General features: G+C 33.1%; 3 protein-coding genes across 5 annotated transcripts; all 3 read right to left on the bottom strand.

Annotated features, from left to right (window-relative positions):
* Nucleotides 1-367: 367 nt before the first annotated feature.
* LOC130935412 (E3 ubiquitin-protein ligase RFI2-like) lies at nucleotides 368-4,855 on the bottom strand. 2 transcript variants are annotated; one of them, XM_057865150.1, is made up of 7 exons: nucleotides 4,404-4,573; nucleotides 3,957-4,121; nucleotides 3,140-3,303; nucleotides 2,489-2,547; nucleotides 1,968-1,993; nucleotides 1,494-1,878; nucleotides 368-1,315 (listed from the first exon to the last, which is right to left on the bottom strand). In XM_057865150.1, the coding sequence occupies exons 3-7, from the start codon at nucleotides 3,266-3,268 to the stop codon at nucleotides 844-846; spliced, it is 1,071 nt and encodes a 356-aa protein (XP_057721133.1). In that variant the 5' UTR covers nucleotides 3,269-3,303; nucleotides 3,957-4,121; nucleotides 4,404-4,573; the 3' UTR covers nucleotides 368-843. The 2 variants fall into 2 exon arrangements, with proteins under 2 accessions (XP_057721133.1, XP_057721132.1); XM_057865149.1 differs by lacking the exon at nucleotides 3,957-4,121 and having other exon boundaries at nucleotides 4,404-4,855.
* Nucleotides 4,856-5,959: 1,104 nt separating this feature from the next.
* On the bottom strand, nucleotides 5,960-9,650 carry LOC130932412 (26S proteasome regulatory subunit 6A homolog). Its single transcript, XM_057861736.1, has 10 exons — nucleotides 9,382-9,650; nucleotides 9,185-9,301; nucleotides 8,961-9,068; nucleotides 8,605-8,796; nucleotides 8,337-8,528; nucleotides 8,001-8,119; nucleotides 7,810-7,897; nucleotides 7,214-7,333; nucleotides 6,733-6,873; nucleotides 5,960-6,548 (listed from the first exon to the last, which is right to left on the bottom strand). Exons 1-10 carry the CDS (start codon nucleotides 9,496-9,498, stop codon nucleotides 6,471-6,473), a joined length of 1,272 nt encoding a protein of 423 aa, XP_057717719.1. The 5' UTR covers nucleotides 9,499-9,650; the 3' UTR covers nucleotides 5,960-6,470.
* A 761-nt stretch (nucleotides 9,651-10,411) lies between these two features.
* Nucleotides 10,412-14,178, bottom strand: LOC130935658 (uncharacterized). Of its 2 annotated transcripts, none has more exons than XM_057865505.1 (13): nucleotides 13,896-14,178; nucleotides 13,652-13,789; nucleotides 12,640-12,721; nucleotides 12,336-12,412; nucleotides 12,129-12,250; nucleotides 11,934-12,051; nucleotides 11,732-11,848; nucleotides 11,525-11,616; nucleotides 11,384-11,450; nucleotides 11,201-11,282; nucleotides 11,022-11,113; nucleotides 10,790-10,933; nucleotides 10,412-10,709 (listed from the first exon to the last, which is right to left on the bottom strand). In XM_057865505.1, exons 1-13 carry the CDS (start codon nucleotides 14,022-14,024, stop codon nucleotides 10,563-10,565), a joined length of 1,407 nt encoding a protein of 468 aa, XP_057721488.1. In that variant the 5' UTR covers nucleotides 14,025-14,178; the 3' UTR covers nucleotides 10,412-10,562. The 2 variants fall into 2 exon arrangements, with proteins under 2 accessions (XP_057721488.1, XP_057721489.1); XM_057865506.1 differs by having other exon boundaries at nucleotides 13,652-13,797; nucleotides 13,896-14,176.
* Nucleotides 14,179-16,537: the final 2,359 nt, after the last annotated feature.

Below are 16,537 nucleotides of genomic sequence, written 5' to 3'. Positions count from 1 at the left end.
ATTATCCACAAACTATTTCCGCCATTTCTAATAAAAAATCGAGTAATTGCTCATTCTAGTGGGCTGGAAAGATAATATTAACGATTTCAAGGTAAAAAAAAAATAAAAAAGAATGTTATCCAAATGTATTTTATACAATATTTATGTTTATGTGCAACATAGAAAAAACTGAATTTTTCATTCATTTTATATTAACTGGTAATTAATATTATGAAAAGGGATAAAATGTGTGAAAAACAACTAGCATACGTTCATTTAACGAGGCAAATCTATAACGGATAAAATAAGTGTAATAGCCTAATACCCATGAATATATATATAAAATACTAACTAAAATTTTAACCACATTAATTTGTGCAAATCAACCTTGAAAGTGTCGACTAGTTTTCAGGCGAGATCTATACCATGCGTCTGATATTAACAGATTACAATCACATTTGACAATACATAGTATTTTCATGAGCCAATCAAACACAAACATTGTTTACCAGCTAAAGGTCCAACCACAAGTCCACAACTGCTCTCAATTCTCATGCACTTAATCTTTCACTTAAGACGTGACAATCCCCAACATTCCTTCAAAAGCCTGATCTCTCCAACTAGTAGATAACATCTTATTTGATGCCCACCAAAACAAAGAAACTAGAAGCAATGTCCATCACACTGCCTCGTGGCTGCCAGAAAGATCAATTCCAGGGCCAGCCAGAGTATATAAGTCTAACATAACATGCCAGCCAGGCCAAAGCATTAAATAACATTTCTCAAAGCAAACATAAAATAGGATTTTCCATGAACAGCCGATTGCTTCAGAGTTCAGAGGGAACAGGACATAAAACAAGTGTATCATCGAGTTTGTGAAGGCATTCTTTCTGATCCGTGCCTCAACTGAAAGCTGCTGGACCTGAAACTTGGCTCTGATCCGCTGGCAGCCTGGTGGTATGCTCTCCAACTTGATTCTCTATCCACATGATTGAATGATAATGAAGGCAAGTGATCTCTTTCCCAAGCTTGGAAGCGACTTGGCAGATGGGCTTCTTCCGGAAAATTGCGTCCCAATGAACTTGATGGAATCAATAAGAAGCCACCACTTTGGTCTGGTGATGAGGCCACTTGTGCTAATTGAGCTGACCCATTATGGCTGCTGGACCTTCTAGTGTCAGAGGCATTAGGAGTCCGCATTGAGGTAGAATTAGGAGGTTGTGGAGGTTGATAGTATGCCTGAAGAGCCTGGACTCTGTCTCGGGCCCGGGCATTGCTACCTGGATATGGAGGTATCATTGAAGATGCAACTGATGCCCCAGCTCTAGCACCAGAACTGCAGAAAGACATGCAGCAACGGTCAACCAGTAATGGACAAGATACCTAGCTCAATTGTGTTATTTGTTGCGATTAACAAAAATTTAATATGGATTTGACACCCACTAAATATGAGCATATGATATGATTTAGCTCACATAAAATCACATAGCAATACATAAATTGTAAAATGGTACCTGTGACCAACAATGAAGGGATGCATAAAAGATCCCGATCTTGGGATCTCCAAACTACCCCGGCCTGGCCTTTGATTACCAGGCGATACTGAGGGCTGATCTGCAGTGCCTAGACGGCTGTTCGCAGAAGAAAAATGAGATGAATGGTGTTCCCAACTGGGATAATGGAGATCCAAGGCTGGAAACGCATAGGAGGTTGGCAAATCGCTAGGTATAGGAGGGCCACTCCAGTGGTTGAAGTTAGACGCTTCCGAGCCATTTCCGCCAGAGTTGGAGGTGGAGGGATGTATAGGTCCAAAATAAGCTATATACGGACAAGGATGACTACCAGATGACACTGCTGTATGTTCCGCAAATATAGCATGGTGTCCGAGTATATCAGGATCTGCATCACAACATTCAAGTCAAGATAAGCATCTATAGTTGAACACAAGTTCATAAAAGGAGGCTGATTTTCAGGAAGAAGGGTCTTACATGCAGTCGATGAAAATTCCCCTTCTCTGGAGAGAGAAAAAGAAAATAAAAAGAAAGAAAAGAGACAATGAGTTACGTTTTCCTCAGATCAATTGTAAATAAATGAATACATTGAATCAGACTTTATTTAGCACAAAAGAAACGGACTTGTATCATTTTAACCAGAGAGGAAATTATAATGATTTTTACATTCTCTAGATCTTCATGATTTTCTCAAGATATTCATTAATTTTTTAGATTTTCTCTTCTAAAAAAGTTTATTCTGAAATACCACAAAGACTCAGCACTTGAGAGTATAAATACCATCATAATATAGGGTTGAGATAAAGCCAGATTTGGTTAACTGAAGTGTGATTAAAGTCCTAAACAGTGTTAATAACATGCTACTTTAAATTACTATGTATGTTCACTCAGGCCAGACACTTTAAACAACAGATTATCCCAAATCACAGATCTAGTGTTACAGAATTTGAAAAAGTATTTAGTTTGCATGCATATTCTGGTATGTTAATTAGGCTTACTCGAAGGCAGACGGAAGTCGGGTCAAGTTACCAAAAGGGCACCAGTGAACTCCAAAGGACTGCAGAAAGAATTAGCAAACTATTATCTATCCAGGTACAAATAAACATATTGGTTGTTTTGTTTTGGGGGGGGGGGGGGGGGATCCAACTAGACCAGGCAGTGCCAAACTTGAAAGTCAAACTACTAGTAGATTAAGAAAAAATGGATTTTGTCTAGACTTGGAACCTCAAATGAATTTTAAAAAGGACTTTGTCTAAATTTACATACTAAAATTAAATTGGTAACGGAGATAAGAAATGCAAAGACAGAGAGTAGTGGTACACCATACACTTGGAAGACTTCAAGATAGAGTTAAACTTCAGTTGGTAGCAAGTCAAATATTATGTTATATTATTTTGCATAGCTAAATGAACTCAACAACCATTTCTTTGTTCATTCCAGAAAGAGATTATTCTTTTTCAACGCACATATACTTTTCTGAAATAATAACAGTACATAAAAAAGCTACATACTCTAAAACAACAAAAAACAACCGAACATTCAGTGTTCACGAAAGGCAGCTGCTTGAGAATGAAAATGCAGGAATATGCTTATGGCATAATAATAAATAGAATGTCAGAAATTATAAAGACGCATGTGGTTTCTATTACCATTTCAGAGTAGCTAAGATCGTATAGATCCTCATCATGTGTCCAATCATCTGAGCTGAACTCTGGATATGACCGGGAACCATAAAGCCACTGGCCTTTCTCGATCTTCCGGCAATTAGGGCATTGCATTGCCCCTTTTATATTGAAGGCTGAGCCAATGCAATCTAAATGACATAAAAAAGTTAATAAACAAAACAATATTAGGTAATACCCTGAAGATGCTATTATCATCTTGCTAAAAAGTCATAGTTTGATACTAGTAAAATGTGAAACCAACCAATATTTCCTTAAAACAGGGAGGTGTCTGTGCACATATTATTGGGGGCATTATAATCAATGAATAACAAGTACTAGTTTAAGCCTGTCGTTTTCTGTTTCACCGTTTTCCACGGGTCAGTATGTCATCACTGTGTCGTAGGTTTTCCGTGCATGTTGTAGGTTCAAGTTATAGCAAAAATACAAAATGTTTCCCAGCTCATCAACACCAGTTCATCACTTATAATTTTCTGTTAGGATCAGAACTAGAAACTTCTAACTTATATATAGCCAGCCTTTACGGTCCTAACTCCGAAAAAAGTATAAAAGTAGATTATTTGCCTACATTTAATTTAATTTAGCTCATTTGAGAGCCATTAAATATATCTCAAAAAGACTCAGTTTCTGCCAGTTTTAAACAAGACGGACTATTAACCATAGTACATAACACATACTGCGTGCAGAAATTCAGAGAGTCACACTATAATCTCCTATACCCTAACTAGCAGGAGCACAATACAAAGTAACCTTAGAAGTGAGAACAATAAGACGAGAGATCTACCTTAGAGCTCTCTTATAAAATCATATAAGGGGGAAAAAATATCAAATTGAAATGCACTCTCTATACAACGCACCACCCCTCCTCCGACAGAGCCTCCTGCATCAACGAAGAAACCCGTGTCCACATTGAATTCACCGCAGCTAACTCAATTAGCACCACCAACTTCTACAAACAAGCTCATCGAATGAAAATACCACTCCAGCAAATAGCATCACAACATTTCCAAAACTCAAGTAAAATAAATGAAACGTCCCTCGATCCTCTCAGGCGGTACTAGTTTTAGTTCAACAATAAAAAGATATGCGTAATGAAAATTCAGATCTCAAATGCAGGTTCAAGTCAAGTAGGGTGGAAAATTGGTGGCGGAATTCCAAAGGCAGATAGCAAGTTGTACGGGACCAAATTGGATGCATCGGTAAACGGAGGCGAAAGGTAGCATTGACTTACCGAGGTGAAATTGATGGCCGCATTGAAGGTTGGCCCAGGATCTATCGCCGCTGCGGGCAACGGCCTCGAGACAAATGGAGCAAGAGACGGAGGGAGAAGGGTTGGTGACTCCGTCGTCATCGTTGTCGTTGTCGGTGCCGAGACCCATTGAATCATTCAAAACCCTAAAATGGCATCGTAAATTTTTAATTGGTTTAAAAATTGCGCCGTAGATGTATGTGTTTTTGTGTATGAGTTCGGATTGAAATTAAGACAGGGAAGAGAAAGCTACGGTGGTGCAGGTGATATGAGATATGAGATCTAATTTCTCAACTGTTTCTCTTTTGTGTTATTATTCTTCCTGTCTTCAGTGAAGAGATTAGATTAGAGATAGAGAGAGAAAGAATAGGAGAGGACCAAGATGGTTTCAGTTTAGCAGGTTGGGATTGAGAGATTGGCCTTGCCATCACACCAAAATCTGCTAGCTTATTATTTTATTTTATTTAGATGTTTTTATAAAAAATAAATGATAACTAAAATGTAAATAAATAGGTAGATGGTGAACGACCTGGAATGATATAATTTTTCCATTCTCGTTTAGAAAGGATATGTGTGGTTAATTAATATTAATTTGTTTATTAAAAATATTATTTATATATTAAAATCAATTACTAAAATTAATTATTAATATATTTATACATAAATATGTGTAATTTAATTTATTTTTAATGTATATTTATATTTTAATATGTATTTTATATCGATAGTTGACGTTGATAGTTAATTTTAGTATGTATGTAACATATTTGTTTATTTATTTATAAAATAATTTTTAACATTTATTTTATTTTAAAAATTTAGGATTTAATGTTAAAATTTAAAATAAAAACATTATTTTAAAAAATTGATTAATACTGTTGAAATATAGGTGATTTCTTAACTAAATTCGTTTTTTATATTAAACTACTATTATTATTGTAGTTGGATTTTTTTCCAACCAAATTAGTTTGAAAGTCCTTCCTTTTCTACATGATCATACACACTTTTGATACTGGTCATTTTGACGAAAAAATATTAATCCCTAAATTATGTATCCTGACACTCTAACAATTTCTAATAAAAAATTTTATTATTAACGAAACCTCCAAAAAAAATTTCTAATAATATAATAATAAAACTTTTAATTTTTTGTATATATTCAATACATTAAAAATGTAAATAATTATCTTTTTCAAAAAATTTTATTGAAATATTTTTTATGATCTCTTAAAACGTGTTCTAAAAGTGTATGTTCAATATTTCAATTAACATATGTTCTTTTTTTTTTCCAAAGATTGAAATATTCGAACTCACAATTTTTAGATGAGTATAAGAAGATTATGTCATTTAAACTATAGCTTATTGGTTAACATATGTTCCTTTAATAAAAACAAATCTATAATGTATAAAATAAGTGTAATGTGTCGAAAGAATAACTAATATTTTCAAACCCCAAAACACATTCTATGAAACGAAAGAGGGGAAATCTCACATTGTAGCTTTTGATACAGTAAGAGCTACATTACGTAGTTAGTTTGTAAAAGGAAGAGAGATAGGATCATGAAATATTACAAGTAATTGCGAGTGAAAATTGTGTGTGAACAATTGTTATGACCCTTTACAAGTCCCAACTTTTATGCGATGATTTCATGCTGGCTTTGCGTCTGTAGATTATAAACTACTTTGTGCTCCTAGTCTTGACCTAACCAAAACTAACTAAATTAATTGTACAAGTAAACAGAGGTTAGGTTATTATGTTCAGATTTTGTTCTCAGCCTCATCAATCGTCATAGATCAACCCACATACACCAAACATAAACCAGTCTGACGACAATAATTAATGATCGTACAGAACCTGGCAGCCTTGTAACGTGAATACTGAATAATTTACCAAATAGCAAGCAGATGAAATGTTTATCCTTACATGCAGGAATCTCAGCAAGCTATATGTTACATAAATCCGAGAAAAAAACAGACAATAGCAAAAGTATTGACTTTCCATTGCCTTGAGTACCTCTCAGATTTCTGCACTTGACACCTAAATCCAGCTTAAGCATAATAATTTAAGCTGGCTTTCTTCTTTGCTTGAACCTGAATGATACCTTCGTTAAAGTCCTCATGGTTCACCTGCAGTTGTACAAAATGCAGATTTATATTTATATTTCAAATTATAACTTGGGGTTTTGCATTGAATTAAACGAAAAAATTACAAACATCATTGCTAAAACAACAATCTAGGGCTAGCTAAAAACTGTTGCATAAGTAGTCAAAGAAAGCGAGGTCATGATGTGATTTTTCAAGTTATGCATACCTCAGTTGCATCCCGTCGAAGGGCCAACATGCCAGCCTCAACACAGACAGCTTTAAGTTGTGCTCCATTGAAATCATCTGTAGACCTAGCTAATTCTTCAAAGTTGACATCTGGGTGAACATTCATCTTCCGAGAATGGATCTATCATGTTAACGTGTGTTAGAAATAAAGAGAGTATTTTATAATATCTTTATCTATCTTAATATATCAAACAATGTCTCATACGATTAGTTTTGGCATTAGTGATTGTACATGATTCTTTCCTTATCTACAAATAGGGTTTCACTATTATTATAAATAGAGGCTATTTGTCCTCTCTTGTGTGACACCATAACATAATCATCAGTTTTTTCATATTATTCACTGTATTTCTATTTTCTCTTCTTCCTTACCTACCTAAAACCCACAATCTCAGCATCAGCAGTAAGTCAGGGTAAAAGAGAACAAGATAAAGACAGCATGTAGCTTAAAGATACCTAACCTGCAGAATTCGGGCTCTTGCTTCTTCAGTTGGGTGTGGGAACTCAATTTTTCGGTCCAATCTACCAGAACGCATAAGAGCAGGATCAAGAATATCTGCACGGTTTGTTGCCGCAATGACCTGCATTGACGAGAATAAATGAATATGTCATTTCAAATGCCTAAGTCCTAACTCCTAACTGGACAAAAAATGAAATATATTTGAAATGTTACCCTTCAGAGAGTATTGTGCCAACTTCTAAGTAACCGCTATTTGTGTTGTTAATTGTTAGTTGTTACACTTCAAAATTATAAATAAGTAATGTGGCTAAAATCCCCAGAAGGGTTTTAAGGAGATATATTAGAATAAGGGATTGAGAAAGCTTTTATGGAAAATAAAATATACAACATTTAAGTTTCCAATGCATTCGTTATGCATTTATTCGAACAAAAAAAAATTAAAAACTTCTACTATCGGTAACCTTATCCTTTTGGGTACATATTAGCTAAACCCTTAAAGTATTCTTACCCAAAGACAGCGAACATCTTTCGAGATTTCTGTTTATCAATTCAATCAGAAAAAAGAAGACCCATAGACAACAATAATAGAAGAGGTACCTTAATCCGGTCATCACTACTAAAACCATCCAGCTGATTCAGCAACTCTAACATTGTTCGTTGTACCTCCCTGTCTCCACTTACTTCACTGCATTTGGCCACCCAGTACACCATAAGCTCATAACATTGCTAAACCATTATAATTGAAACAGGAACTACATACACTGAATTAAATCCCTGCCTACTCATACCTATCAAAACGCTTGGTTCCAATTGCATCAATTTCATCTATGAATATAATGCATGGAGACTTCTCTTTTGCAAGCTGAAAGGCATCACGGACAAGTTTTGCTCCATCTCCTATGAACATCTATAAAATTCTAGCTAAAATCATTCTTCCAATCCACCCAAGAAGATGAAATAGAAACAGAAGGAAGTAATGCAGTTGTACAGGAAGTATAAGAATAACTAATATCATGTAATAACAAACAATCAATAAAAAATTGTACTATTCATTTATAAAAAGAAGGGAATAAAAAGGTAATAAACAGCCAAATTATCAAGCATAGTAAAAGGAAGAATCATACTTGCACAAGTTGTGGACCTGCCAACTTCAGGAAAGTGGCATTTGTTTGTGCTGCACAAGCACGGGCCATTAAAGTTTTCCCAGTTCCTGGAGGTCCATATAAGAGAACTCCCTTTGGTGGACGAACTCCCAATTTCTGGAACCGCTCCTTGTGGGTCATTGGCAAAACAATGGCTTCAACTAGTTCTTGGATCTGTAGCCAAAGACCAAGTTATTTAACAGAGGGATTTTTTGAAGGCCCCGATAAATTGTTAGTAACTAAAGCTTACCTGCTTCTCCAATCCACCAATGTCATTGTAGTCCTCTGTTGGCTTTTCATCAACTTCCATAGCCTTAACTCGAGAATCATACTCAGAAGGCAGGGTATCCAAAATTAAGTAACTATCTTTGTTAACACCAACGAGATCACCAGGTTTTAGCTTTTCAGGGTCAACAAGACCAACAACAGGTAGAAAGATAGTCTGTAGTGAAAAGAAAACATAACTGAATAAGAGTTACACCAAAGGCTTTCCATATAAGAGTTACACCAAAGGCTTTCCATATTTGAACACCAGAAGCAGATGGAAATCTTTATATAGAAACATAACTTGCTCTCTACAAGAAGTGAAATTATAAGGTTTTTAACCTGTCGAGTAGACGTCTTTAGCACAACACATTTTCCTTTCCTTTGGGAGTCAAGATCAATATTGGCACCATCTTCTTCTGCCTCATCTTCTGGGTTCATTTCAAGTATCTGGAAAGTAAAAATAAAAAAAAAAAATAGAAAATCAAGTCAGAAAAGTGTATAGTGTGGAACATTATAGTTACAAATGTTTGCAACGAAATTGAAGGTGAGAATAGTTGAGAAACCTCGACAATGTTGCCAACGAGGTAGGGCAACTGTTTATTGAGCTTAATCTTCTCCTGGTTTTCTTTGATCTTCTCCTTATAAGATTCCAATTCGAGATTCGTCCTCTGCAGCTCTTCCTGCAGGATTGATTTGAATTGAATGAAACCCTAGAGTGCGTAGCGCTAAGATGAATGAATGATTGAAGGGGAAAAAAAACCTTGAGAATGCGAATTTCATTGTCGAGAAGACGAGAAGCTCTGACGACGTCGTCGGTGGTCATGTTGGCCAGCTGATCATCTTCCAAGTTGGTATCCTCTACCATGGCGCTCGCCATCCCTATCAACCAAGAATGCTACTACGCTCTCACAATTCAGGATTCCTTGTTCAAGAGGCAAGCTCAATTTTCAGCTTTTCACTTTCCTTTTTATTTGGCCATACAACACACTCACACACACTAACACATGCCTCAGCCACAGTTTTTCACTTTCCTTCTCCACTCTCTTGCTCTCCATTTTTATGGGTCAACTCTCTCGGTACTTAAGACGATCACTGGGCCGAATCGTAATCTTTTCAAAATAAAAAATTAGCCCAGGTCCAAAAAAAAGAAAACCCTAAAATTAGCCCTTTGAGGTTGGCTCAAATAGAGAAGGTATAGGATGTTACTGTCCAAAACCAAAAAGGTATAGGATGTTAATTTTCATAGTATCTACTTAGCACACTTCTAATCAATTTGGATTCGTTTAATGGTTAATTTATTGGTTCGCTTAAACAAATACTGAGAGTTCAAATTTCGTCTTGTGTATATTGTATATCCATTAGCCAATGACAAACTCTTAGACAAAATTCGAATCTATACCAAATTAGTATTTAAATTACCAAACTAAGAAGTGCTGTAAAAAATAAAAAAGTTAATACGTATTCTAAAGGTACAACTTAGAGCTACTAATTAAAAAGGTTTTTATAAAAAAAATAAAATTTATAGTTGCTAACATGTGCCCTAATTTTAATTAATGTTGTTCCTTTTTCTTTTAAATGAGTGTTTTCTCCGCACATTTATTAAAATTTGACTTCAATTTTCAAACACCTCACTCATCTATCTGATGGCTTCCAATAAAATCATCATTTGCTTTGAATATTTTATTTTACTTTCAAATGTATTTTCTTATTGAGATTCTGGTTCTTTTTTTATATGATTTTAGATGTTCGAATAATATAAGTCAAAAAATGAATGCGAAAAAGTTAGTTGATATTAGTTATAAATAGTTGGTTCCTTTTTAGGAATACCATTGATTATTTTTTTTTTACTAAAGGATTCCAACATTGAACTTAATAACAAACAAGATGATGGTATATAGAGTCACAAGAGATGGTTATTACTCTAATTACAATTCAAATTAATTAAAGCTTCCAATATATGCCGAATAGGTGCAAGATGCCTGCGACGACGGCCCAGAATAGGATCTCAGCAAATATTACATAAAGCAGAATCCCAACTTTGGTTGAATGCCACACCTTGATGAACACATGCTTTTGGATCCAATATACCTGTCTCCACAAAAACCAAATCAAACACAGAGACATAGTGTATCTATTCATAATTGAACTCAAACAAGAAAGAACAATACCAGTGTATTATGAGGGTGATCATAATACCATCCATTGATGAATCCTGCAAAGATGCCCTCAGCTGCCATAACATACACAAACATGGCATTCATGCCAATCCATTTTAAAGGCATGAACCAGAGTTTCAAGCCCCAAATATCAACCTGCAATGCAACAATCCATTGTACAAGATAATATCTATCACTCTCATGATACAATGGCAACTAGAACTTTCATAGTATATAATAATACCATTGTATAGAAGGCTGAAAATGCTAATGCTGCTGCTCCAGATGTTACACAAACATAGCTTAGTGTATACAATTGCTTATTCAGAGGAATGGCTGCGGCGCACGAAGAAGTAACATGTGAGTGGTTTACAATACGTAGTAAAGACATTCCAGCTGAACACTTGGTTAATTAGAGTTCACCATGAGTGAAGTGAAGAATAAGTCCTGAAGTAAGAAGAGATAAACCCAAGAGAATCCAGTGCTTCAGTCTTGAAAGATGATCCTATGGTAAAAATTACATAACTGAAAGAGTAAGCACAAGTTGAAGAGATGTGAAAAATCAAAGATTATTAGATAATTGCTTTGATTCAAAGGCTTCATCACCTGCATGTGTATGAGTACATATCCAAAATGCAATCCAATGATTGTGGACAGAACAGCTGATATTGAGCTGCAATTGCATATCATAATTATATTACATGTCATCAAAACTCAAACTATGTAAAGACATTTTTAATTACAGACCTTAGGATTCCTTCTGGCTCAAAAGGAGCATAACACCATGAGGGAGCGTTTTTCCTAAATGGCCCTTCGAAAGGTGATTTCTCGGTGCAAGCCTGAGGAAAAGGCAGTAAGTCATTGAAAGTTTGAAACTCTCATTTGCAAAGTTTGTTTTCAAATTTGTAGTAGAAACAAGAAGTGCCTGGTTTAAAAATTAGAGTTGCAACACACTTGTGATCTCTTCCAAGCTGGATGCTTATACATGTGGTTGATTCCAAGCACCTCTCTGTCTATGTATCCCACAGCATTACAAGGGGGATCTAATTTCCCTCTGACTCCACATTTCACCTAAATTTGAAATAGCAAGTGAGCAAAAAATGTTTATTAAAGATTGGAGTATCATCGAATCAGAGGCATGCAATTGGAAGCTTACAGTAAAAGTTGTTCCATTATATATGCTATCTGGATTATGGACAGTGAAAATCCAATCTGGAACATAAATTCCATAAAGTAAAGCCAAATAAATGGTAAGTATACATGCAGCCACCACCCTGAAATTTTAATAAATAAAATGTTCAAAAGCATTTCATATTGGTAATCAACCATAACCATAATGTCAAAGACTAACCAATGCCAATAGTATGATTTGAATATTGAAAGGTGGGTGGGTGCCAGTTCTGGATCTCTAGCTTGTGCACTTCTTGAAAATATCTCCACCATTGCTACAACCAAATATGCTAGTGCAATTCTCTAATAAAAGTATTAACTATACTCAATTGTATTATCTAAATTATATAGTATGCTCTATGAAAAGCAGAAAAATTATTACACTCACCTGAAGAATGCCACACCACCTTATTCGTTTCATGTCAACTCCATATGTTAGTTCGTCGGGAGCATGTGAGAAACCACCTTCATCATAGAGGTCCATCATCAAAATAAACCATTAAGATGTGTCTTATCTAAGAGAGGACTTGCTCATATGAAATTTAGATTCATTAATTACAGCACAAGTTAACAAAATAACTTTCACATTGTCAATATTGATGAGTGAAGCTTATGAAATTTTTCAATCATGTTTTTATCAGACATAGACAAAAAGAGTATTGCATGTTCATTGTGTCAAGAGAAAATCTAACCTTGTAAGAGGAAACCCCAGAATATGAGTTTGATTGTTCTAACTATGACCTTTTTCACAGCTACAAGTTTATTTTGTATTCTCTGAACATAAAAAAATGAAGCATTGACAATTAAAGAAGGCATAGATGTAAATAGGGACGGATCCAGAAAGTTTAATATAGAGGGGCCGAATTTTAGATAAAATTTTTTTCATTCCATAAAAATAATTAACATATAGTTATTAGAGTTAATTTTTTAAAAAATTTATCAAATATATATATATATATATATATATATATATATAATTATAAATTTTTTTTCACAATTTTATTTTTAATATAATAGTTACATAAAAAAAATATAACAATATCAATTGTACATTATAAAATTATAAAGTATCAATAATTTATAGCATGTTTAGTTAAAAATGATCACATGTCTTATTAATTAAAATTAATTCTTTCAAAAATTTTTGAAAATTTGAAAATGAATGATAAATTGTTAATTATTTGAAAGATACAATACCTTTATAAAATACAAGATATAAGATATTTTTATAAAAAATTTTCTTTCAACAACCTAAATTTAAAAGAAAAATAAATATTTTTTATAAGAAAAAAATATCTAAAGTTCATAATGTGATTATCAAAATATAACTACGTAAGTTATTATTAATATAATAATATAAATTTTAAATATGTTAATATAAAATAAACAAATGATTTTATTTAAATATATATAAAGATTATTATATAAAACTAATTTAAAAGTTACAAAAGACTTGAGGGTATGATATTAAATTAGTTAAGTAAAAAATACTAGTGAATTAAACAATTAAGACATAAATTTATCACATAATAAAAAATAATACATATAAAAATATTAAATTATATAATATTTTTATTTTTTTAAATACATATCTCATATATAAATATAATTTCTAAAAATTTTGGAGGGGGCCGAGGCCACTACTCGTCCCCTCTAGGTCCGTCCTTGATGTAAAGTACTTGTTAGCCATCAGATTTGTCTAACCTTGAGGGCAAGTGGAATGGCCATGCCAACAATGAACAAAAAGAAAGGCATGACAAAATCGGCAAGATTGCAACCATTCCATGGCGCGTGACCAATCATCGGCCATTGTCCTCCAGCATCATCAACTAACACCATTAACTGCATCACTTATTAATTACGGTAACATTAATGAGCTAATCAAATCGTATTTCTCTATTGTGAACTTAGCTAATTAACGGAGAGAGAGAAGAAACAAGTTAGTTACCGCAACAGTGAGACCTCGGAAGATGTCTAGCGACGCAACGCGCTTTGTCTTTGGCGGTTTCTTGTCGGAATCATCAGACGGTACTGCTTCCGAAACATCGAGTCTATGGTCGCCTTTGATTTCCGCCATTATAGAGTAGCTGAGATTCTTGTACTCTCGCTACACTGAAATAATTGAACTCCCAGGTAATAGAGTAAAGCCTGAATGAATGATTGGTTTTATTATTTGATTATAATAAGATTATTGTGAGTTGCTTATTCGCTTGGAATATCTATCCTGATCTTTGTGAATAGAGAAAAGTCCATGTCAGTCCAAGCCACTTTGTACTTATGTTTGTTCTTGTCCTTTCTAAATAATAGATAATTCAGCACATGGTAGTAAAATACAAATGTCAAAGAATTTAATAAGAGAGAGCACTGCGGAAAAAAATTGTGTATTCAATCCAAGGTTTTGAAAACCGAATCGAGTATTGAACGATTTTAGTTATTAATTCATTCATTTATAAATTTAATTGGTTCGACAGTTTGAAAAAATTATTTTATAATAAAATATAAATAAAAACATTAAAATATCGTTATAATGAGCAATGTTAGGGACAGTAATTTTTGTGATTAGTAGTCATCAAATAACCATCAATAATGATTTAATGGTGTGAGATTTTATCTAATAGTTCACCTTTCTCTACTGGTTACATACTGACTAAAATTCATTAAAATTATTGGCCCTAGACTTTTCCTTACTTTTCAACAAAATGTTATTGATGACTAAATTCATTATTTGCATTCTCTTAAAAATTATACAACCTGATTTATTGAAAAAAAAAACTCCATTCAAGATATATACACAAAATAACCAAAGAGTTGAACAATGCTAATATACAAACTGAAATCTTGCATTAAAAGGCCTCTTTTAGCCCACATATTCAACACATTATTAAAAAAAAACACATACTTTGCATTAAATCAAACAAACGTTTCAAGTTGTCTTAATATAAGTCCACTCAATCCTAAGAACACATAAGTAAAGCTCTTCAATCAAACAAACAGAAACAAAAAAGCATGCAACATAAGCATGCTATGATAGTGGGTCAAACGTTGATTAGTAACAACAAAAGTTAGCATGATAAAGGAAGGAAAACAACCCTCAACCTCAAGTCCTCTTGATAAAATCACTTACCCACCTACACAAATAGTCAGCAAACATTATTAGTTTATTACCAAAAACATGATTAATTTAATTCGTTAACTAGTGATCCTAAAACCGGCATTAGGTCTTCTAGCAAACACTTTTTTTTTTTAGTTTTATTATGCGAATTTGAGACACTTAAGTTTAGTTAAAAGCAAATGTCAACTTTTAGTGCATGAGTTTCTAATAAATAATATCAGCTCTAAATCTTGTTTTAGCTTTCTAAACAAAAAAAAAAAAGTGAAATAAATATATCATGTGCTTCTTTTTGTTTGTTTTTAACCTTACATCAGTAACATAAGTATTATATACAATGATTAATTTCACTGTTAAAGTCTATTGTTATCTTGAAATGACATTAGAGTGATACAATATATAAAGAGATAACCAAAAGAAAGGTGTTTGAAGTGGATACAAATACAATAACCAAAGAAAATCCAAAGTATAACCAACAACCAAAGCTAAATACAAAAGCATGTTAATAAAAGGTACAATTTCTGGCACTGCTTTATTTGAATTGAGGTGAAACATTCTTACGAGAATGTTTTCCTCCAATTATTAATAAAAAATTAGATTTTTTTTAAATAAAAATAATAATTAAAAATTTTATTATTTAATTTTTTATCTATAGATACTTTGGTCTTCTTAATCAGAGACTTTTATTAATTTACAACTTATTTTTTATAAATTTTGTGTCATGCATAATCTATACCGTCAGAACAAAGTGGACCACAATTTTAAAAAATTTATATTCCCATAATGATATTACGGGTAAAAATACTAGTATAAAATAATTTTAATAAATATAATTAATTTTAATTTATTTTAATATATTTTCTCAAACTCAATTAACAATAGATGTTTCAAATTTATTTAAAATAATAAAATAAAAAAATTATAAAAATTGATGGAATGATCACAGACAAAAATTGTTAGAACAAAATGTAGATGAAACTGTTAAAAGAAAGTGCAAACAAATTTATCAAAAAAAAGTGCAAACAGAATTATTAGAAGAAAGCTCATGTAAAATTATCGAAAGAAAGCTTAGATGGAACTATCGGAAGCGAGCACAGACGGAATTGACAGAAAAGTGGCGAACTGTCAAAAAGATGGTGAACTATCATAAATATGGCAAATTGCAGAACTGCCAAAAAAGTGACAAATTATTGAAAAGATGATAAACTATCAAAAAACTACTGAATAGGTGGTGAGTTGTTGAGAGATGGCAAATTGCTAAAGGATGACAAACTGTCGAAAGGTGACGAAAAATATATAATTTTTCCATGAAAATAGTAAATATCCCACAAAAATGAAAAAACAACAAGATCAAATAAAAAATAGTAAAAACAAAGGGCAAAATAAAAAATAGGACACTAAAATATCTTAGTTGGGGTCCACACAGAAGTACCACGTCAGTAGTATGCTAACACGTGACATTATTGAATTGGAAGAGAATA

The sequence above is a fragment of the Arachis stenosperma genome, chromosome 6 (assembly GCF_014773155.1).
Source record: "Arachis stenosperma cultivar V10309 chromosome 6, arast.V10309.gnm1.PFL2, whole genome shotgun sequence".
NCBI lineage: Eukaryota > Viridiplantae > Streptophyta > Magnoliopsida > Fabales > Fabaceae > Arachis > Arachis stenosperma.
This window is presented reverse-complemented; position numbering and strand designations above follow the sequence as displayed.

Excerpts from the sequence above, each read along its gene's own strand:
- LOC130932412 (XM_057861736.1), bottom strand. The coding sequence starts at position 9,498 with ATGGCGAGCGCCATGGTAGAGGATACCAACTTGGAAGATGATCAGCTG. Across the intron at positions 8,797-8,960 it reads TAAAGACGTCTACTCGACAG|ACTATCTTTCTACCTGTTGT; the intron begins GTTAAAAACCTT and ends TTTTCACTACAG. Across the intron at positions 6,874-7,213 it reads CAAGAGCCCGAATTCTGCAG|ATCCATTCTCGGAAGATGAA; the intron begins GTTAGGTATCTT and ends TTAACATGATAG.
- LOC130935658 (XM_057865505.1), bottom strand. The coding sequence starts at position 14,024 with ATGGCGGAAATCAAAGGCGACCATAGACTCGATGTTTCGGAAGCAGTA. Across the intron at positions 13,790-13,895 it reads TCCGAGGTCTCACTGTTGCG|TTAATGGTGTTAGTTGATGA; the intron begins GTAACTAACTTG and ends TAAGTGATGCAG. Across the intron at positions 11,114-11,200 it reads TATTCTTCACTTCACTCATG|CCATTCCTCTGAATAAGCAA; the intron begins GTGAACTCTAAT and ends CGTGCGCCGCAG.
- LOC130935412 (XM_057865149.1), bottom strand. The coding sequence starts at position 4,551 with ATGGGTCTCGGCACCGACAACGACAACGATGACGACGGAGTCACCAAC. Across the intron at positions 1,994-2,488 it reads CGACTTCCGTCTGCCTTCGA|AGAAGGGGAATTTTCATCGA; the intron begins GTAAGCCTAATT and ends TTCTCTCTCCAG. Across the intron at positions 1,879-1,967 it reads GGAATTTTCATCGACTGCAT|ATCCTGATATACTCGGACAC; the intron begins GTAAGACCCTTC and ends GTTGTGATGCAG.